Genomic DNA, 23,918 nt, shown 5'->3' with positions numbered 1-23,918 from the left:
GGATACTGTGGATACTGTCACAGATGGACTTGTCTTACTCCAGTAGAGACTACAGTTTTCAGATGAGGTATTTACCAAAAATATTTCTACCCTGGAAAAAATGAATTTGAAACGTTTTATTGAAGCATTTTGTCTTACTCGTCTTTCCTAAAATGTCAGTATTGTCTGGTAATCTTTAAACAAACTAGAAAACATTTCATCAAGACTTGATCATTCAAAGCAATACTTCATTCTAGATACCTGGAACTTATTTGCTGAGACATCTATTGCAGCTGCAAACTATTTCCTTTCCTGTAGAAAAAACCCAGCATTTTATAGTGAAGGACTAAGGATTTCAAAAGGCAGTAACCAGAGTGTAAGAATGAACATGTGGATAATAAGTCATTTGAAGCAGATGATGCAGCAAGAGGGAAGTTGGCTGCATCATCCCTGTAAAACAATTTACGCCTAAGAACTGAGGCCCTGCATTATGTAGCCAAAAGATGGGTGTAACCCATTTCAAGTGTCCAGAGAAACACTGTCAAGATTGTAGTTTTGATACAGTCATGTTATTGTAAATAAAAGTCCTTAATAAGCTCACATTTGAGTAATCTACAGTTTACATTTTTTAATTTTAATTTTTACTCATATATAATTGAAAACAGTTCCAATTAAATTATTAGCGAATAATGAGGATCCAGGCCTACAGAGAAACAAAAAACTATGCTTAAAATTTAAATTAAGTGTAATATATGTATGAAATTCCAACTTTTAAGCACTGCAGTCCTCCAAATTAAGGCTGAAAATAGTCTAATTTTAATGGTACACAATTATCCTATTAGTGTACAACAAATTTCACTTATGAATATTTTAAAATAACATTAAAAAAGCCCTGCATCAAGCTGAGACACAATAGTGACAAAGCTGGAAGCCCTATGTTTTCCATTATTTGCCCTTGTAAGTTCCTGTTTCCAGCTGCTAAAATATTTGCTAAAATTAAGTTTATCTTCTCATACAATTGCCTAGCATATTTGGGGAAATTTCTGAAGAAATGACTCAAACATTTCTAGAACAAGGTTAGAGTAAGATATTCTATGTTGCTACGTTTAAAAAATATTAGCAGTACCTCGAAATGTGGCAGGAGGCCGTACTATCAGTTTGTACCTTGTCCTATTGCTCTTGTGCAAATCTATCAAAATGCAGACAAGCAACAGGCTTTGGAAAACTTTCCATGTGAATATCCATGTGTGGATCAGTTCAACAAGGACAGATATAAATTCTCTCAACACATCTGCCTACACAGAGGTAGTTGAAGAAAATTGTGCAGCATGCTGTTTTTAAAGTTAGAGTGCCAGTTAGACCTAAAAAGAGGGCATCTTTCCCCAGCATTCACAATTCATCTGCTGCTGAACACAAACATGACAGTAGAAGACCCAGAAGATGAAAATACCACCACATCTGACAAGACACTTGAGCTGGAGTTAGGCAGACTCTGGAATGAGGAATCAAGAAAGGTAAACATCAGATATAAGCCATGATAAGGGAGAAATAAGAACTGAGAGCACTAATGGAGTCAGTAATGACTGGAGGAGACCTGAAGTTGAAGCAGGTAATCAAAGAAATGCTGTCAGCAAACAGCACCCCCTGGAAAAGTGCCTACCATGACTACTTTACTGACTATTGAATGTAATAAAATATACCCACGCCAGCAGTTCTAATTTTGACTGAAATAGAGAAATCTATGCCAAAGAAAGAAAAGACCAATCTGAAGGTACCTTCAACTCTGAGAAGATTATTGTATCCATATAACTGATACTAAAAAGTAATTTATAAATATAATTGATTTCAACCTAGGAAATTCTAAGTGGAACACAGCACAATAATATTGTCTACTCTAGAAAACACTCTTAAGTGGGGTAGTATCACAAAGTGTTCCATGTGCAATCATAATTAACCTACTTACATACATGCATTAGAAAATAACCTTTAACTACATCACCACATATTTTAATCAGGACTCTATCATAGTCAGGTTAAAACAAAGACCTTAACAGTCAGTTAATCAGTTGGTGGTTTTTTTTCCTCTCTTCATCAATTGATTAGCCTATGCCTTATTTACTGCACATAACTAAAAACCTTTCGTGAATTATTAACTTCTGACTGACTTCATCTGCCATGCTCATCACCACCACATGAGAAATTCATTAACACTTACAGTAAAATCTCCACAAGTAGCTGTAGAGAGGGTTTTATATAAATGGGGTACTGTAGAGAGCACATTTTAACACTAAAGTATCCTAGTCTTGAATATTTAAGTTCCAAAACCATCAGCATTTCATCTTAAAGTACCTAGTTTTACACAACACTACTGGTGTTCAAATGGTCTCATTTATTTCTGTTACAACTCTGAACACCTAATTCTTTTGTAAGTAAGGTTAAAGCCACAGGTAGAGTGGCTAGAAAATTAAAACCACTTTTCCAGTGTAATGGAATATGGCTCCTCTGCTATCATATGACTATAAACACAAGAAAATAAGTCATACTTTAGGATAACTTGTAAATGTTTAGCCATTAAACTATCCTTGGTGCTTTCACAATTATCTGATCATTTCACTGATCATACTGCTGTCAGCACAGAAAGGTAGACAGAGGGCTCCACAGACAACAGTCTCCTGATTAAAACTATTCTCCCCAGTTCCTATGGCTAGTACATCAAGTGAATTCATTAATAAAGAGGGTATCTTGTGCAGGGTAACCCCCCCCCAAAAAAAAAACAAAAACAAAAACAAAAGGTGTAGGGCTGAAAAACCTTTCATTGGGAGCTGGAATTCAATCTACATAAGCCTTGCTTCATGCCACAGTAGTATGCAGTGTTGCTCCCCAAAACCCTTACATGAATAAATACCCATCTAAATTGAAACTGTTTAGGTTAATGATCAATAAAAATATTTCTGGAGGAATTTACAGACCTCTTGTAAGGTCAGTACACTCACAATGTACTTCTCAAGTGGAAACAAGAAAAACTACAGTGTTGGCCATTGCTTGCCAAGCAACATGGGATCAGCTATAAAACTACAGCACAATGAAAAGACACTCTCTGAAGTAACCCTTTGCTTGAGTCAAGTTGCATCAAGTTGTCAAGGTACAATACTTTTCTCTTTGAGGCTTGGTTAATGTCTCAACATAAGCCATGGTTAGTGTCATAACTATATCCACAAAGGTTAATAAAAATATTCCTTTAAAAGGTTGTTTAAAAAAAAAAATTAAAGGAAGCATAAGTAAGGTAAATCATACTTAAAACCATTAAAGCTCTTCATCAACATGAGAAGATGATCTCTCATACTTAGGAAAAATTACAAACATGATTCTAAATTTTCAGTGATGGTACAACAAGCCAGAATTGTTATTTTCAAATATTTCACTGACTGGAAAATTCAATTGATCACATCTCTCTAGAAACATTCAAATGCTATATACAGGCCTGAACAAGAAACTGTTCCCATTTACACTGATATAAAGAAATATCGATATTAGTTATAAACTTCATTAACATTTTATGCAGTTATTTGAGAGCTACACTGACACAACAGAGTAGAACTGGATGGCCAGCATGCAAATAGGTAAAGTGGAAGAAAATAGGTAGCCCAAGTGAAAGAAAAATGAAGTATCCATTCAATTTACCTTCCTTGCTCAAATGGGGAAGAGGAGTACAATTAGGATGACTGTCCATATCAATAAACCAAACTATCTCATAAAAATCTCAGTCGCCCTTGGTCTGTTGGCTTTTCTTCTAAACTTACTAAGGTTTAGCTGACAGGGCAACTGAATGACAGCCTTGGAGATTCATTCTGCCCCTGAAGTATTTGACCTATTCCACCTTAGTTCAAATATCCAAATTTGCACACAATTTCTTGAGAAACAGATTAGAAAATCATACTGAAGACTTATACGATGTTTAAAGTGTCATTTTCAGTGTACATTGAAAGATGTAGCCATGATTAAAGTCTACAGAACAGAGGAACCACTGAGAGCAAAGAAACTCTCTTAAAAACTACTCTTGCACTGAACTCTGCAAAACCATTATCTTCTACCTTCTTTGCCCCTCCATGCTTTTAGTCTTTTTGTTGTTGTTGTACCTAGAGATGGAGGAGGAAAAAAAGGCAAAATAAGAATATGTACATCTCCTTGAATCTTAGTCTGAAGAATCATCTTTTGTTTACAGAGAGAGAAAACTGCTCACTTGCAACATCTGCTAAATCCAATATTATAAAAGGATTTTTTTGAAAGCTCTTCCAACACTAAGAAGAAGAAAAAAATTAGATATTATTCAACAAATGAGAAACAAAAAACAGACTAAAACATTGCCTTTATAAAGCATCAGGAGATCAAGCTAAGTCATGCCCCTTGCTTCTTTTAGTACACATCCTACATAGGTAGATAAGCACATTACCCATATTGCCTGCCATAAAAGACTAACTAAAACAAGAAGAGTTACAGAGTTGTACCAAATCAATAAAGCAACAGTAGTGTATTTCTCAGGCAGTCTGTGGCTAGCAGAAAAAGCATGAGGGGAAAAAAACCCTCAAACCCCCAAATTAAAAAAAAAAAAAAGGCAGGGAAGAGACATACAGCCACACCTTCTGCTTTACAGTAGTGCAACTGGAGAGTAGAGGCTGGCCCTCTGTCCATCTGCCCCTAAGATTAGATTATCACAGCAGACTCCTCAGCATCATTTGAGGGAAGAATTGTTTCTTCCTCATTTTTAATTACAATACAATTATAATTAAATAATAACTAATAATGCAATTAAAATAAAATCCTTCTAGCTGTGAACATTCTAAGGACAGAGATATATTTTTCTCCTGCATTCAAGGAAATTGAAACCTTTGTAGAAGGGACCCAGATACTCTTTTTGCCCTACAGGTCACCCCATGCATCTGATGGAATAAGGACAAGAGAGCAGCTCAGGAGGCTGTTGCCCTCTGTCAGGCAGCAAATCTGTCCTGTAATGTTGCTGCAGCTCTGGAGCTGCACAAGCATCCTCTCCTCTGGTCCAGGTCAGAATTAGATCCATGATCCATGTCTATTTTATTGCTGTGACACACAGGAATAGCTGTCAGAACAGCCACTATTGAAACAGACTCCTTTTTCTGCCAACAGTGCAGCTGCACTGAAAGTTGCCTTGGGGTTTTGATTTTGAGGGACAATGACTTAAACCTTATTCTGCTCTGTTTTGGATGTAATAATGACTAAAAAAATAAGCCTGAGTTCTTGTCCTTTGCTATTATATAAATACTGACATACAAATACTGCAAAGAAAGGTACAAAAAATAAAGCTTACTTGATGGCTATCAATCATGTCACGGTATGCAAAAAGATACACTCCACTATTATCTGCTGCTGTTATTTCATGTGGGCACCACTAATACAGCCAGGAACAGCCTGATGAGTATCAAGAAGGATTACCAAGCCCTGGGAGCAGTGGTAAGGCACTCTGAAGCACAGGCAGCTTTTACATCAATATTCCCATAGGGAAAATCAATAACTGGTTCCACAGACAGAGATTTGGCTGATTAAGACCATGAGACTTCCTGTGAGAAACCTGGTCTGCTGGGGTCTATCTGCCAGAAAAGGAGAAGAGCATCTTTGGGCATAGGTTTGCCAAGACGGTGAAGAAGCCTTTGAACTACAGTTTCCAGGAAGGCATCACAGAAACGTGGTGGGATGGCTTCCCTGACTGGAGTGTTGGGACGGAAGGATACAGGCTTTTCAGGAACAACAGGCAAAGTAGACAAGGAGTCTCAATGACCAGAGCTCCACCCGGGATGGATGAGGACCTGAGGGCCGGGTCAGGTGACATTATTGTAGACCAGGAAGACTGTGGAGATGTGGTCTTCTATAGACAGACAGAATCCCTGGTCCTCATCACAGTATCTGTTTGAGGGATAACAGCAGGGAATAAGCAATCCAGGAGGTTCCTAGAATGCATTGATGATAACTTCCATCTCCAATTGATAGAGAAGCCAAGAAGAAGAGGTCCTGTGGTGGATCTTGTTCTCACCAACAAGGAGGGGTTGGAGGGAAATGTAAAACTCAAGGACAGCCTTGGCTTCAGGGACTCCATGGAGGAGTTTGAGATTCTTAGGGCAGCGAGAAGGGTGGACAGCAAACTCACTGCCCTGGACTTCAGGAGAGCAGACTTTGGCCTCTTCGGGGATCTATTCCTTAGATTACCATAGGATACAGCCCCAGAGAAAAGATGGGCCTAAAAAAGCTCATCAGTATTCAAGGATCGCCTCCTCCAAGCTCTAAAGTGATGCATCCCAACAAAGAGGAAGTCAGGCAAAAATGCCAAGAGGCCTGTGGATGAAAAAGGAGTTCCTGGAAAATTTCAAAACCAAAAGGGAAGCCTACAGAGGGTTGAAGCGAGGACAAGTAGCCTGGCAGGAATACTGTATGAGCAGCCAGGGATCAGGTTAGGAAAACTAACACCCTGATAGAATCATGCGGGCAGTGACGCCAAGGGCAACAAAAAAAGTTTCTGTAGGTATGCCACGATAAAAGAAAGACTAGAGAAAACATGGGCCCTCTCCAGACGGAAAAAAGGTTACCTGGAATATGGAGGAGGCTGAGGCACTCAACAACTTTTTTGCCTTGTTCTTCACCAGCAAGTGCTCCAGCCACACTGCCCAAGTCACAGAAGGCAAGAATGAAGAACCGCCTACTGTAGGAGAAGATCAGGTTCAGATCGAAGAATCTGAAGATGCACAAGTCCAATGGATCTGAAAAAAGTCCTGAGGAAGCTGGCAGGTGAAGCAGTTAAGCCACTATCCGAAAAAAAAAAACCAACAAAAAACCCCTACCGAAACAGGAAAACCGACCAATCGAGAAGCTATCAAGGAGGAAAAGAAACCAAACACCACAGCTCCTAGTAGAAGCTAGGAGGTCACATTGTATTAGGAACAGCAGATTGAAACAAAGTCTTCACCACCTTGACAAAAAGTAAAATACTGTGTAATCTTTACAGAGAATACTGTCAAACAAGCAAATTCTTAAAACTGATTAGAAAATTCTGCATGAGACTAGTATGGTACATGAATATAGTCCTACACAGCAATCATAAGCCTGTTTAGTTTTAAGTTATCCTATTCAAACAGTAAAAGCATACTCTGTTATTGGCCACTAGGATAAAGCCATTAAGACTTTAAAAAATGTTCCTATTTTATCCTTTGGTACCAGACAGTAAGGATATTTTGCATTTATTAAAGAAACAGACAGCTCATTTTGCATTCCTAATCTTTACAACTGCAATCAAAAAATCATTTATCATGAATGTTGTTTTCTGCAGCCTTACTACACTGAACGGCAGCACTTTTCAAAAGCTGCTTTCAATAAATAGTTAAAATAGAGGCTAATGACTGCTTATAAGAGTAGCCTAATTTATGTTCAAACAGTCAAGAGTTCGTTCATTTTTTGTCCATCACTCTCATTCAGACAAAGGAATTGCATAAAAGAAACTATTTTGAAGTTTTCCTATTTGACTATAACCAAACGAGGTCATCTATCAAGAGATTAGCATATCAGGGATGCTAATAAAACTGTTCATCTGATAAGTAGCCATAACCAAACTGTCTTTGGGGAAAAAGCTTCCTGTAATGAAAGCTACAGAAATACTTCCTTCCACCCAAACTCTGTATCAGACTATACTATTGCTAAGATAAGCAAAGAGGGAAAAATAAATAAATAAATAAATACAAATCAGGCACTGCATTCAGGCAGAATGCAACCTTAAAAGAAATAGTTATCCTGCTCTTCCACTTCCTATTCTCACTGCCTCCATCGTGGCATATTCCAAGTGATTTTGTAGGCTGTGGGATCAGGAGGTTTTATTTGCATTGGCCAAGTGCTGACCACAGGCCTGAGCACTACTGAAAAGACAAAAAGCACTTTGCAAATAAAACTGGACCTCCTAACCTCCCAAGGGTGGTGATTTCACTTTCCCCAAAATTGTGAAATATATGAGGTTTAGTCAAGTTTACTCAAGATTAAATTACTTTCAAGGCAATGCAAATTTTTTCTTCCTTAATACAAGGAATTATTTATTTTGTGGGTATGAAGATAAGTTTACTCTCCAAAGAAAAGCATCTATTGAAGTATTTTTAACATCTATCTTTCCACTTTCAACGTGATTTTACTTCCTGACACAATACATAAGTACACAGAACATGAAAGTGGAAGTGATAGAGGACAATTCTTGGTATCAGTGTTACTGATCTCCTCATCCATCCATAGTATTACAGATATACAACTTCAAAAAGCTAGTCAGTAATTGTTCTTTGCTACATCTCCACTGCAACATGCAAAACATATTTATCATGCCAACGCAGGCTCCACACAAAATATTTGATACATTCTATCCTCTCCCTTATGGAATGCTTTGGAGCTTTTTACAATTACCCTCAACAGCCAAGTCCACAGATGTATTTTTCTTGGAAATACACTGAGTTGTTTGTTCCAAGATCAGTAACAAAAGCACTACAGTAAAAAAAGAAAAGAAGAAAAAGAAAAAAAGAAAAAAAAAGTTGGATGTACTTATTTTACAAAGCAACCAAAGGCTCAAAATTTTGCCTTAAAATTTTAAGAGATGATTGCTCTAGGCAATCTTCACTGTCTGAAGTACATGCACAAAGCCTAAAAATAATATAAAAGCTCACTGATTCTGTGTCATAATTACGTTGATCTACATGGGTATTCTAAAAGTATTTAATATCAGGAGAAGCTTAAAACCAAAATTCTTCAAAAACTTGTACGGTATAAAGAGATCAAATTTTTTGTTCAGCATTTTTCAAACTCAGATAAAAACATGGGACTTGATTTTTAAGACCTCTTCCTCTTCCTTGAGATTCACAAAAAACAGAGTAGAACAAGGCTTAAAATGCCTTACATTTTAATTATTTGCTTGGTTCTTTAATAAGAGCCCAAGTTGTTCAAAAGAAATCTAGTCTTGCAGTTTGGAGCATGTAACTTCTTTAATGTCTGTGTCCTCCCATCTCTTTCCTTCACATGAAATGGAACTGAAAGGTAACAAATAGAACAGAAACACCTTCTCAGCGCATGATCACATAAAAACACCTGCCAAAACAAAGTACTAAGAATTTGGCAAGACACAAAGCAAGATAAAGAATTTGCATAAATGACATGAATACCCTTGGTTTTCATGATTAATACTACTTATTGCCAAGATTTTAAAGCAGTCTGTAATTAGTGCCTAGCAAATGGCTTTCCCGCAGAGAAGCTGTTCCACATCTGCTTGTGCTGCCTACTCCTTTCTTGTATGCAGCCAACAAATGGGAATACAGCTACTAGCATGTAAGTCTTAATTCTCTTTCTTCTATTATCTCTTATTTACTAGATGTGATCAAACAGTTTGTGAATTGTCAGTATAAACTTTCAGAATTAACAATTAGTGTGAATATGCAGCTTGATGTGTTTATGCAAGGACTGGCAGATTACAACCCCTCACCTAAATCACAATCAGAAGCTCTCACTGCTAAGTAGACTATTTTCATGTGGACCTTTATAAGTTGGTTTAAGAATGACTGGGGATATAAACTTGATTTTGTACTTCAGTGTATGTTTTGCAGAATGCTACAGTAAAAATCTGGTTAACTTCAGGATACTTGGAGACCAGCACAAAATGCTTTTATTAGCATCATATTATAGATATTTTTAAAGGCTATTGAATGAATGCAAGTGTGTCTTTCAATAGACAGATATCTCGAATTCAAGTTGTTCCGTGGGAGGAAACCCGCATATATTTTCCTTTGTAAGATTAATAATGTTGTTGCCTTAAAAAAAAATAAAATAAAAGGAAGAGAAGTGAAAGGGGAGGCTAAATGGGAAGAGCTCCAAACTCTACACACAATTCTCCAGGCACTGAACCAAACATGAGGAAGTGGTACTTTAACCCCATCCACAAAAGGGGATCAGGTCATCCTTTTTGCCTGCACTTCAATGAACAAGTTTGGGGGCTTGGATTTTGACTATTTTAAGAACTACCCACAGTTACTACACAAGTAACTCATTTTATGTCTCCAAAAAAAGATGTCACTGGAAACTTAGTTAAGCTCAGCTCAATAAAAAGCAAAAAAAAAAAGCACTGACCATGCTGCCACAATAGAGAAATAATCTTCTGGTTTCCCAAAAATATTTTAGATCATTTTAAGATGGAACTAAATATGGACAAAAGCATAAGAAGTTGATTAAGACAGATCATTATGATTTCCCTTTTCAAAGGCTGGAACAATGCACATCCTGAGTTCTTTAAATTACTCTGTGTTTCACAGAATCTCAGAATGGGTAAGGTTGGAAGGGACCACAGTGGTCATCTGGTCAAACTTCCCTGCTCAAGCAGGGTCATCCTAGAGCACATGGCACAGGATTGTTTCCAGACAGCTCTCGAATATCTCCAGTGAAAGAGACTCCACAACCTTTCCGGGTAATCTGTTCTAGTGCATGGTCACCTGCACAGTAAAAAAGTTCTTCTTCATGTTCAGGTGGAAGTTCCTGTGCTCCAGGGTTTTTTAACTGTATTCTCCTTCTACCTCACAGTTAGCAATTAAAGCTCTTACTGAAACTCTTACTTTTAGTTACCTGAGGGAGTGATGCTTACAGCCTGCTGGCTGACCTGTGCTCACATTTCCTTTGTGCTCTCTATGCCCTTGCAGGATATTTGTCACTCAGGTTATTTTTCCCACAGAATATTACTGTTCCCAACCAAGCGCACAAGAGTGAGTACATGTGCATAGTGAGACTTGGTACAGTTTGGGATACAGGATACTTCCGTAAGAAACCAGACATTACTTGTTCTCCTGCATACATTTTTCTCTCCATTTTATCTTAATAGAATTGCTTTACTTTGAATCAAAAGCAAAGCACTTTCACAATGCTGGGGAAATTCAAAAGTGATTTTTTTCCCCTCAGCCTTGGCTGTACAAGCCATGTACTATTACAAGCTAGAGGAAGTGAGAAAGAAAATACAAACATATTCCCTGTACTTGATCCCAAGATGAACAGGTTGAGCACCATCCCATCTAGGCACACGAACATTTTTAATAGTGTATTCTTGTGGCATTGCAAGTATAAACACACAAGCACCATAACGGATTAAAGAGATGTTTCAATAATGGACCAACCATGTCTGCCAAAACTGTCACAAAAGTTGAGCTCTACAGTCAAAAACAGCTGCTCTAGAATGTCCCAGTATCTACAATTTCTTTTGCAGACAGAAAGGTAGATGAAAAATTAAAGAATACTGAACAATCATGACAAAACAATAGTCTTTTATTATTTGTATTTTAATTCTAAGTAATTACAAAAGTTCTACTAGCAACAGAGCTTCAAAGACTGATTTTCATTCAAATTTTATCGTCAAGTTCAAAGTGCTTTTCAGATGTTTTCACAAGTTTGGTGAGAGAGACGAAAAACACATTTTATTTTCAAATTCTCCACAACTTATAATATCAGAAAAGTTGATAAAATTCTATTTTATCCAGAATTTATGAGAGTGAAGCAGCCTCTGACCAAGTTTTACTAGCTGAAATGAGGAAGCTGGCAGCTGAATTAAATTTAAAGTCTAAATATAGGAGCAGTATGGGATGTGAAATTTATAGTGTGGCACGTCTTCCTTATTAGCAGCTCCTGCATACACACTTGTATTGAAGCAAATCTCAAGTAGCCTACTTTGTGTGAAGTACCTTGTGTTCCCTGCACGTGCCACACAGCAGGAGTTACTATGCAAAGTTAATACGTACAACACTTACAGTCATAAGTTGTTGGTGTGTCCAGAACTTCACTGTACTGACTTATATTCAGCCTTAGTGTTGAAGACTCAACTGACAGGTAAATGAGCAGTTCTAAGCCTTATCATATAAATGCTGAAATGAAGAAGCTGCAGTTCCACATCAGCCAAAGCCAGATTGCTGTCAGGATCCCAAACCTCTTGCACTGCCCCAGCCACAAAGTTATGACTCCTCCCTTTGCCTTGGCTGCAGGACACACGTGGCTGTGCTGGGTTATTTCAGTGTTCAACTAGTGACAGAATAACTCCTGTGCTCTTCTTCACTCCCAAGAACAAATGAATGATGCCCAGAAGCTACACAGCAATCTAGCACCAAAGTAAAAGGAGTGGGGCCATGCAGCTGGGGTGGGAGAAAAGGGAAGAACAGGGCAGGAGCAGGGCAGACAGCAGCCAGGTCTCCTTAGGCTGCCACAAGAACAGACAGCAATTACACCAAATCTGTCTAAGCCTTACAGGGTTTCTTATATTTAGACAAGTCTACTGTAATTGTAAGGACTATTAATACAGAATCACAGAATGGTTTGGGTTGGAGGGGACCTTAAAGATAATCTTGTTCCAACCCTGTTGCCATAGACAGGGACACCTTCGACATTGCCCAGGGACACATCCAGCCTGGTCTTGAACACTTCCAGGGATAGAGCATCCACAACTTCTCTGAGCAACCTGTTTCAGTGCTTCATCACAATTATTATTCAAATATAAAGTAGTTTTCTGTATTTATCCATTACAGATTAAAACTATATACTTTGTAAAAAGTTTCAGTATTTTTATTCTATTTTTCACTTGCCTTGACTGTGTTTTATAACACATCCCAATCCAATGATCAAATCTTTAGCCTCTCCCTTCATGATGCATTAATGCAGTTTGTCTTCTATATCTGATTTAGATAAGTGACCCAAACGTGAACAAGTATCTTGAATAGAAAGAAAGGAAGAATTCCTATGGAAATAAGTATACAAATAAAACAATACACGGACATTACTGAATCCTTTTTTTTGGTCAATAGCATTGTCCCTCAAAAACCAAAATAGACAAAAATAGCAAAGCATAATGCTTTTCTCGGTTTTGGAGTGAAACAGCACCAAAGAAAAGACTCACAAAATCCAAGAACTCAAGGATTTTAATCTGCTAAAACTAGTCTCCTCCCATAGTGCTGTTTGAACTAATTTTATTAATTGTAGTAAAAAATAACATTATGGTTTGTTTTGGTTTTTTGTTTGTTGTTTTTACTAAATTGAAGATTTCTATTTGCCTCAACTGGACAAGGAATGACTCAGGACTTCCTGGTTCATTCTCATGTCTTGATGGGTCTTTTTTTTTACTGCCACCATACAAAAGACTTTACTACATGCTCTAGGTTGCCCAGATAACCAAAAGGAATTCATCTTGTTAGACATTTCAGTAAATACCCAGTAATACTAACGAAACCAACTGAAAATGGTTGTTGTGTGGGGTACATAAACGAGGTAAGTAAAATTTGAGATTATAAAAGCAATATCAGAAACTCTAGCAGAAAAAACCTCCTCACTTCTTAAACTAGAACTCAAAGTATGATAAAAACCCCAAAACCCAAACTTTTAAACATTTCAACTATGTGGAGGTTTGAAAGGTGGTTGCTGGACAATTTAGTTCTTAGTTCTGTTACAAATGCTGACCTCCTCAAAGCAAGTAACCAGGCAGCACTCTGAAACAAACTACGTGCAATGACAATCCTCCAAGAGTTCATTACAAACCAGATTTCGGAGTATCAGTCTGCCCTAAGGGGGAAGTTGACTGTTGCTATTTGCAGCTTCAACAACACAACACCTAACATGTTTAACTTTGACAGCTGAAGGTGCCAATAAGTATGCTAAAGAAAATGCAATCAGGCCACAGAAATGGATAAAAGCAAGGAGATGTGTTTGGTAATAGAATTAAATGGGGCCTTGCACTGTTATGTAAAAACAGATCTCACCATACACACAAGTCACTTGCAGTACCTGAAGATCCACTGACTGCACTGAGACCTGGGGCAGACAGAAACTTACCCATGCTTAAAGAAGTCAAAAATAAAATTCTGAATGACAAAAAAGAGACATTGAAACAGAGTACAAAGATTCAGAACAACTTGGTAAAGTATGATTAATGAAAAGAGCAATGTTTTCTGAAATGGTTACCTTGTTTAATATATTGTTACTGCCAAACTTCAAAGAAAGAAGTTTGTGATGTCTCTGGACTTTCAAGTGATTGATTCAATCTATGTCCAAGCTTAAGTTCAGCCTGATTTTCTTTTGGTGTAAATATAGTTTTCCACTGCTCACTCTTGGTCTTCTTCATTCTAGTTTTGTTTTGGTTTTGGGAGGGGTTTTCTTTTAAATATTTATTCTTTTTTGCAATACTCCTCCTGACTATATCCAACTAGACCTTTTCACTAATTTCAGCATTGTGCCAGCAACATTATCTTTCTTACTGTTCTTCAGCTAGGATGAAAACTGAAGAGAATAAAGCCACACCATACTGTTTACGAAAGAAGAAAAAAATGTTAACGTTCATCAGAAGCCTCTCTGCAACTCCCCACAAAACAAGTGGAGACAATTCCCTATATCAGGACTGTTTTCAACAGATGAAAAATGTCCATATGCCTCCATTCTTCAACTGGCATTACAGACCTTGATGAGTTTGTTCCCCTTTTGGATATGCTTCATAAAATGTATCTGTAGGATCGATATTGGTCATGCAATTGCAGCTCTTAAAAGAGCACTGAGAAAGAAAAAGCTTCACATAAGATTATGTGAAACTATTATATTATTCTAAATATATTAGGACAGAAGCTGGTCTGAAAGGAATCATAGACTGGTTTGGGTTGGAAAGGACTCCCCAGCATGGGCAGGGACATCTTACACGAGACTGGGTTGCTCAGATTCCCTCCAGCCTGGCCTTGAACATTGCCAGGGATGGGGCAGCTAGAGCTTCTCTGGGCTCACAACACTCACAGTAAAGAATTTTTTCCTCATATCTAATCTAAACCTACTCTCTTTCAGTTTTAATTCCATTCCCCCTTGTCCTGTCAAGAGATAATAAGGTGTATTTAGTAGCAGATTAATTAGGATTTGATTAATTAAAAATATGCCACAGAATTTGTGATCAAAATGGTAATAGATAAGAATAAAAACATTCAGTTTAACAAACAGGCATGAACTACGGCATACTCAGAATTAATTAATCTCACTAAGATTGCTAAAGATTCAAGCTAGTATAGACACTTCATAGAAATAAAGGCTCTAGCCAATTATCGCCAGTACGGCCTAATAAAATAATTAGCATAATGTTTAAACAACTATGAGAGCATGATGACTGAGCAGCATTTAGAAGAAAAACAGTTTTTGAAAAACACCTTTTATTATGTTTACCAACAAGAACTGTGATACTAAAACAAACACAAAATGACCACAGAGGGCAGTATCACATGTAACCATGAAAAAAAATGCAGTGGTTCCATAATTCTTATATCAACCAGTTGCCATCATTCTTCAAAACTCTCTGCTAATCCAAAAGCTAAACAACAAGTTCTCAGTGGTTTCTCCAAGGCTTCCTAAATAACTTCTGCTTAAAATTAAAAAATATATTTGTAATGGCCAGCTTCAAAGGCAGCTTAAAGCTAAAATTTGAGCTGTGTTTTTGACTTGTGAATCACCTCAAAAGTCATTCCTAAAGGAAGGGCTTCACCCTCACTTTACATGACTATCCGCTTTGGAAGCCAAGTACAATAAAAAAAATGGGGAGATGAATGAGCAAAAGTATAATCATCATTAATCTCACAAAACTAGGGCGGCTTTTTTGTAATAACAAAAATATGGAGAAAAATCAAGATTTTAATTATTAAATTAAGCTGATATATTGCTGAACATGAATAAAAAATTAGGCCATTTTTAGTGAATTGCCTTTTCAAGACACAGTTGAAGAAATGAAGATCAAGTGGAAGGAACAATCCTTAATAGAAACTATACCTGACCCAAAAGTTGCAAGCAGAAAATAGATGGAAGACTATCAGAAATTACCATATATTGCTTGCACCTTTTTTAACGCTCCCTTGGCACCAGGTTATATCTATTCTCGGAGAAAAGATACTGGGTATGAGTCAGAACAAAGGTCCATCTATGTGGCCATTCTTATGAAAATTTAAAGAAAAAAAAAAGAAGTAAAACTACAATATTACCTGTTAAGTGTCTTCTCTTTAGTAAATTAAAATGATTAAATTAAGTAAAATAATTCCTGATGTTGAGATTCCTGTGATGATACAGCTCCACAGGACTAAATAGTCAGCTTAAGTCCAAGCGGGCAGAGAAGAGAAGGTAAGATTAATGTAAGCAGGAAAAATGTATGTTCATGAGAAAACAGAAAAGATATCACGACATTTCAACTTCCTGTCACTTCCTTCCTAATTTTGAAATGCAATACTCTATACGAGGACAAACAAGACAGAATTGAAAAGGCTTTGGTTTTGAACACAGAACAGAATGCATATTTAGATGGCCAAATATTTGCAATTCAACATAAAGACCATCAACAAAATTATTTGGGCATGTAATTTTGAGGGAAAAGTCACAAGTACATCTGATTTAATGCACTGAGTGTGTCAGTACTTTCAGACCATAATGATTTGCTAATGGATTGATTACAAGTTCTTCATATACCACAGCTGAAGACTAACTAAATACCCCATGCACAAAGAAACATCTTGGAAATGCCAGGGAGTGGCATGACTTCTGTTATTATGTCTCTGAAAAGCTCAATAATTGCAGTTCTTCCTGGAAAGAAACAAAATGAGCAGAATCAGAATTTCATTTGGAATGAAGTACAGAATGAGATAAGATGACATCTGGAAAAACCACCAGGCAGACTTCAGAAGATTCAGCTAATTGTCACGAACAATACCCTCTTAAGTTTCATGGACTAGATCAGAATATAAAACATTTTAGTTCACAAGAACAGAAACAAAGAAAAAAACCACCAACCCTTGCAATAAATGCAGCAGAACCAACCAAAGAAGGTAGGCAGTAAGAGGGTTGCCATTGATGGATCTGAATCAGACTACTAGGCCCACCAGTGGATGACGCTGAAGCTCTACAGAGCACCTAGCAAAGGAAAAATCTATTTTTTCAGTAACAATTCTCAGAGGAAAAACAAAGTTGACAGATATGTTGGACTCATGTGGGAAAAATTTATCACGTTTTACTGAGAGCATATTCTCTTCAGGGGATTAAAACAGAGACTATGGTTCAATCTCTGTTTTGAATTTGTAAAAACAATTTCTCTAAACACATACCTAATAGCAGTTTTCTACAATTCACAAAAACCACATATGTCAAAACTAGTAAGTAGCAAAGACGAAACTATGAAAATATTTGAAAATTTATACCCTTAAATTCTGTAAAGGAGAAGATACCAATATTAGTCTGGCACAAAAATCCTGCTTATCATAGCACAAAGGCCGCAAGGCTTAACAGAATCACTTCTTCTCCCTCTTTTAATACTTACTTTACAGAGAAACATTTTTTTCATCTGGTGATATGCTATGAATGTTTAGTCTGTGGCTGTGGGCATTTTATATATCAAGGACCGCAAATAAAGACTAAGAACAACAACAAACCCAGTATCTTATTAATTTTGTTTTCTTAGATTTATGCATAACTCGCCTCCTCTCTGATTGCAGTGACACAGAGGACAACCACGCAGGACAGTAAAGTAGACCACATGTATCTTTGCTACCGGAAAAATGAGTATTCCTCTCTTCCTGGCTTGACACTGCTGTCCCCATTCTGTGTACTTGCTCTGGCACTCATCTGACCACACAATAAGATAATTCACTTTGCTAATCCAAGGGAGGAGGAGAAGAAAATTTAAAAAAAAAGCAAAACAAAAAGAAAAGAAATAATGTTCTGCTTGGTTAGTGGAGTGAATTAACTTCTCATGTACTTAGAAAACTACCAGAGTCACTGCAATAGAGCCGTACAGCCTTGCTGTACCAAAACCAGGGAAGAGTGAGTAACTGGGAGTACTCCATGCAGAGGCATTAAGATGCAAGAACTGCTACTTGGCCTCTTTAATATCAACCTACTCTCAAACTTACTTCTTACCCACATCTAAGAGCCTGCATGACACACTTCATTGATGCAGCAAAGTACAGCACACATATTTGTGGCTTTTATTTGAAACTCCTAGGACAAGGAGGTTTTTACACAATATATGATAGAAAATCACATATATTAATTTAAAATATATGGGGTCTTTTAAAGGTCAAACACAATTTTAATTAAAAAGATCATTCTACAAAAAAATGCACCTGTAAAATAAAAACAGTAACCCAGCTTTTTGGTGGTAGAGTCAGAGAAACTAAACTACAGAAGAGGACCAAGTATTTGCAATTTATTTCAATATTTTTATGCACATATAACTGTACTACAGACATACATGAAGTAGTTTAAACAAGTAGTTTTTATTCTCTTCCCACACTAATTTACTTGCATTATGTTACAGTTTAAGTCACTTGATCACATACTATTTTTCCCCATGACACCTGTCCCATTCAGTGCCCTAGATGGACTCTGATCCAGGGAAACATTGGCATTGTGCACTGAAGGAAGCTGCTCTCTGTGGACCAGTCCATTGAAAATGTGTAGATACAGAGGGATCAATAGCAGAACGGAAGAGATGCAGGCGTTCGGTAAGAGCACCAGAAACCCAACAGACAGTGAAAGACCCCCACAGGATCAATTAGTGCAGTGAAGATGTGTACCTTAGAAGAGATACAAATATCTAACCCAGCTCCCAGCTAGCAGATTTGAAGCTCCATCCCTCAGTAACAACTTCCTTTTCTCAAATTGCAGACAGAATCAATTTTTTTTGATGTTATGAAGCATGTTCTTCAAAGAGGGGGAAGTGCATGTCATTGTGTCCCTTTACAACCTCACACGTGCTAGAGTAGATAGCAGAATTTACTTGCAGAAATTCTCCTACCTTCACGGATTCCATGCCTGACTCCCTTGTTCAGAATTTTCTACAGGAAAATCAGAATTTCACAGCTTTTCCTCACTTTGTAGCTGAAGTAAAAACAATCTGCTGTATCTCCATTCCATTCTGCCCGCAAAGCTAAGAAAAGCAGTGCTGACATGGAAACAGCAGTCCTTTTAGGAGGCTCAAGGAGACATGATGGTATCGATATACATTAAATACATTTTTCTTACATTTACAAAAAGTGGAAATGGTATTGCAAAATCCATGTCTGCAACTACTCATGCCTTGGGTTTCATTCCAGTCATTTGAGGAAGCTTCCAAGCTCCCACCCACAATCGAACTTTGACAGTTCACTTTCACAAGCTGTTTTCATAAGATGTTTTCTGGTTTGTATGTTACCATCAGAATTTTTAAAAATTTTTGCCTATCAAGTCTATTACAGCTGATGAAACACAATATAGGAAGAACCCGTTGTTCTTTCCAAAAGAATAGATATGGGAAACACCCACCATATGTCAAAAAAACCCAAACGAATGTACAATGAAGTAAGTTTGGTAACAAATATTATGTCAGAATGTTTCTCTTCAAAAGAATTAAAGAAAACATTTTTATCTGATCCATTACAAATGAGATTTGGACAAAATCTTGTGTATCCCCAGCTGCATTATTCTCTCTATTCAGCCAGCCTTCCTGATCTCCTTCAGACCAGGAAAGGGGAAAAAAAGCCAACAACAACAAAACATTTACATGAAAGTGACAAAGAATTTAAGAAAATGATAACCAAAGAGTAAAGGGAGCTTCTTTGTGGTGTTTATGGTAAATTTTCTCCCCCGTTAAATAAAATTTAAAGTTGAGGATCTTTCATATTAGCAGAGTTTAGTAAGATGGACTTCTCAGCAGCTGGACATAAAGTAATTCCCAGAGGAAATTAATCATAGGAAATCACAGCATATTTAATCATGTCTTAGTTCAGTTTACAAAAACTGTCCCATCCCACACATCACTTTACAGACACAAGCCCAAGGCCACGAACACTGTCACAATGCTTTGAATGGCATTTCAAAGGAAAAAAGATGATCATCGCAGCGCCAGAACAGGCTTTATTCTTTCAAAGTACTTAAATATTTTATGAGCACCTTTGCTTTTACAGGGAAGAAAATAATTTCCTCCAAGTGCAGATCAGTGGATGCTATCTAATCTCCTGTCACAAGAACGCGATCCTTATGTATCTGCAACTCATCAGCATAAGCATCTACATCTCATTTTTTTTTCCCCATCAAGCACTGATGGGCTAATTATTGGCTCATCTCAAGAAGGCCCTCAGAATACCAAGGAGGGCCCGCCGTCCCCGCTCCCGGCTCGCACGGGCACCGCTGCCCGGCAGCTGCGGGAGCACCGGGGGGGGCGGCCCGGGGAGCGCCCTCCGCCCCTCCCCGCCCCTCCCCTCCCGCTTCCTCCGCCGCGCCGCGCTCAGTGCCGAGAATCGCCATCGGGTTTTTGTTAGCGCAGTAACCCGTTCGGCCCCGCGGCCGCCGCGCAAAGTGGGCCCCGCGCTGCCCCTCGGCACCGGGGGCAGAAACACGCGATTCCTTGTCTTCCCCGGGAAAGCGCCCCGAGAGCGAAAAGCTCACGCCTTCGGGGAAGGTGTTTTCGAGCGCAGGGGACCCGCCTCGTCGGGTGAAAATACGCAATAAGAGAAACGGCAAAACCCGCAGATTTTCTCCACCACCCTTTTCCCAGAAGACATTATTTCAAAGGAGACGGAGGAAAACGCCGCATCTCAAACGAAAAGTGTCACTGATTTTTAAATCTGGAGAAACGTGCCGCTTCCAGCCCCGGGGCGCTCAGTGAAAGCGGGCAACCGAAAAAAATAAACCAAAAAAAAATAATTAAACCTCTGGAAAGGTCTCCGCTAGAATCACGGAAATCCGCCCGCGGGAGGGGAGGCAGGAGCGCAGCCCCAGGCCCGGGTGGGTGTGCCGGGGGCGCCCGGCAGGCGGAAAGGTGCGGGCAGACGCGGGCAGCGGGATCTGGGGGCGCCGCCCGCATCCTGCTTGAGGCGATGCCCCGTGGCAGCGGCGACATCCCCCGCCCCCGGGCCCGGCGGGGACGGCGGAGGGGGAGCTGACTGTGCCCACACCGTGCCGGGTCCCCTCCGCCGGCCGCAGCCTCCCCGGTGCCGGCGGGCGGGGCCGCCTGGCACAATGAGCACCGGGCGGACCAACAGCGCGACCGCGGCCCCGCTCCCCGCCACGGCTCCCGCCCGACCCGCACCCGGGGCGGCAGCGGCAGCAGCAGCAGCAGCATCATCCTCACACTCACCCCTCCGAGGAGGTTTCGCCGCGCCGGGGAGGGGCCGTGGCTCGCGGGTGCTCAGCGAGCCGGCATCCCGCGGGATGCGGGGGCGGAGCGCTCGGTGTCCCTCTGGCAACGGCCCCGGCGTTATTCCCTGCACATAGCGGCGGCTAACGGGCACCGCGGCGCCGCCCGCACTGCGCACGCGCCGGGGGACGAGCGGCGGCGGGGCCGCGCTGCGCCTGCGCGGGCCGCAGACAATAGCGCTGCCCGCAGCCCCGGGCGCCCCCCGGGCGGGCGATGGCCGGAGGTAAACGCCGCTCCCCGCCCGCTCCGCCCCGGCCGCCACGGCACCGGCGCTGCGCCCGCCGCGGGCCCCAGGGCGCGGGTGGGCGGACTGACGCTGTGCGCAGGCGCGAGCGCGGCCGCGATCCACAACAAAGGGGAGAGAGGATGCGGCGACCACCCTCCCACCGCCGCCGGGGGTGGGCGGGGGGCGGCCGGTGGGGTCCCGCCCCTCGCGGGGCGGTGCATGCCGGGACGTGTAGTCTCGGCGGAGGCATTCCCGCCGCCCGGAGGCGTGGCGGGCTCCCAGCGTTGCCAGGCTGAGCTGCGGCTCGGCCGGCGGGAACGCTCTGCGCTCGGGAGCCGCATGGGTTGCGCAGGTGGTTCCTCTGGGAGCTCGCTGCGGGAAGGCAGGACGAGTGGATCTACCGGGGCGCCGCGGTGTGGGGGGGCAGCGCCGGCGGCTCCCCTGGGAGCGGTGGCGTCCTGATGCGGGCGCCCCGCGGGGAGCGCGCCCTGGAGGAGTCCCTGGAGCGGTACCGGAGGCGCCTCCGAGGTGAGCGGCCCCGGCGCGGGGTGAGGGCGAGCTGCTCCATCCGCGCCCGGCCGCTCCTGCCCCGGTGTGCGCGGCTGGCGCGCCGCCGTCCCGCCACATCCCGGGCGGCCGGGCGGGGTGAGGCGGCTCGGCCCCCGGCGGCGGCACTGGAGTCACTCCTGGTCCTCCCCGCAACCGATGGCCGTGGCCGTGAGTGCTGTGACACGGGCTGGTCCCATCGTAACTTGGCTTGGATGGGGCCGCTGCTGCTTCGGGTGGGGTTTTGCTTCTCGGGAGGGCTTTGGCCGCCGTTGAGGCATCGGATTCTCGTCGTGGTAAAGATGAGGGCGCGAACTGATAATGGGAGTGATTATTTCCCACGTCTTTGGCTGTTTTCGTACTAGCCGCCTTGTCCACGAAGCGAGGTATATACGCTGGCAGAGAGCACTTCAGTCTCTCAGCTGTGACACCTGGGCTTTACGGTCTTTCACATAGTCTCTGTTTAGTAAGGAAGCGTCCAGATACTGACGAAAGCCTGTAGGTAGTTTGTGGGTGACACCGCACTTGACGCAAAAAGTTGTGTTCTGGGCACAGTGCCCACACGCGACCTGTTGTGATGCTATTGAATTAAATGCATAGTTGTAATATAGGCAACATTGAAAATGAAAAATCAATGGAAATATTTTGAAATAACTATTTGATTCTTAGCACGTATTTTGAATTTCCATCTTGAATTAGCATCAGTTCTTTCCACTGGTGATATATTTCATTTGTTCCAGAAGATAGAAATTACTCTTCAAATTTCTGTTTACTGGGCCTGTTGCTGAAGTGGGCATGGTGGTAATGCTGCCTGACACTTGCAGGTAGAACAGCTAAAATGACAATTATCAAGGCTGTTTAACTGTGTGTAAGACAGCTATTAGAGCTCATCCTATCTGATGATTGGACACGTGCATTCTGTTCATACAACTTATTTGTATTTTATCTTTATCTAACTGATCCCTTTACACTGGGTCCATTGTGTTTGTTAAATAATTTCAGAACCTGAACTTCTGGTGAACTGTTTCCCTTTACATTTTGAAAACAAGCAGTGCCAAGATAGGTTTGATTTCATACATCCAGGGTTGCCTTTCAGTAGAAATCAATCATGTATTGCAAACATAACCCCACTTCATGGTGATATAACCTAAGTTCCATTATATTTCTTGAAGAACCTCTTTTTTCTCAGTGATGTGCAATTTTTAACTTCTTTGAGCTGTGCAGTATTTCTCACGTCATCACTGTTAGGAATTTACTGTAGGACAAACAGATCACTATTACTCTCAAAGTGGTTAAATCTGATTCTTTACTTATTTTTCTTCTATAGTTGTACAACTTGAGACTCTTCTTCACATTGATATTGTTCCTGTCATCTGGATTCTGAAATTTCAGGTGGCGTGCCTTGGGCATTATTTGATGGTTTCAAAAAGCAGCATTCTTAAACTGTCTGTAATGCTTGACATTATCTGGGCCCAGGCTGACACACGGCAACAAGTTATCACCACCCATGCTGGACACCAGAAGAATCACTTTGTACAGCCTTACTCAGTTTGACGGAAGGGTGTATAAGTTCTCAAAGAGTAATTGATTATTTCAGTGCCTTTGTTGCAAAGAAAAATCGCTCAGGAGACAGGGAGCTCAAATGTTCAGTAAACTGTGTCATGTGGCCAGAGGGCAGAAAGCTGGACCAAAAAATCTGATTGAGACCTAACTGGTCTTAGAACCCAACAGAGTGGCTTTGATAAAATAACAAAGATTCTATAATGCAGCTTGTCCTAAATAGTGTAGACCTTGTATAATGAAAGTCTGTAATGCTGTGTGTAGTACTGAGTTAAGAGAGTGGTATTTTTACAGCTGGGGTTATTAGGTTACTGTGTTAACTTTCACACAGCTGAGATCATTCCAAAAGAACCTTAAAAACGTTAGGAGATA

The 23,918-nt window shown here is 40.6% G+C and overlaps 2 protein-coding genes across 15 annotated transcripts in view; one reads left to right on the top strand and one right to left on the bottom strand.

Moving 5' to 3' along the window:
* CEP170 (centrosomal protein 170) overlaps window positions 1-21,322 on the bottom strand; it is a 99,931-nt gene extending 78,609 nt beyond the window's left edge. For 5 of the 8 annotated variants that reach the window (XM_050315182.1, XM_050315184.1, XM_050315185.1 and 2 more), the window contains exon 1: window positions 21,155-21,321. The gene's annotated coding sequence lies outside the window, so the exon portion shown is untranslated. Of the gene's footprint in view, window positions 1-8,923; window positions 9,054-21,154 lie in introns of those variants that run through there. The other 3 variants (XM_050315186.1, XM_050315188.1, XM_050315183.1) reach the window with 2 other exon arrangements.
* SDCCAG8 (SHH signaling and ciliogenesis regulator SDCCAG8) overlaps window positions 21,316-23,918 on the top strand; it is a 112,285-nt gene continuing 109,682 nt past the window's right edge. The window contains exon 1 of one of the 7 annotated variants that reach the window (XM_050315196.1): window positions 21,316-21,437. In XM_050315196.1, the coding sequence (XP_050171153.1) occupies window positions 21,428-21,437 (10 nt within the window). In that variant the 5' untranslated portion in view covers window positions 21,316-21,427. Of the gene's footprint in view, window positions 21,438-21,713; window positions 21,969-23,918 lie in introns of those variants that run through there. The other 6 variants (XM_050315195.1, XM_050315197.1, XM_050315198.1 and 3 more) reach the window with 6 other exon arrangements.

The sequence above is a fragment of the Myiozetetes cayanensis genome, unplaced genomic scaffold (genome assembly GCF_022539395.1).
Source record: "Myiozetetes cayanensis isolate MyiCay16 unplaced genomic scaffold, myiCay2020 scf2-11, whole genome shotgun sequence".
Lineage (NCBI taxonomy): Eukaryota > Metazoa > Chordata > Aves > Passeriformes > Tyrannidae > Myiozetetes > Myiozetetes cayanensis.
This window is presented reverse-complemented; position numbering and strand designations above follow the sequence as displayed.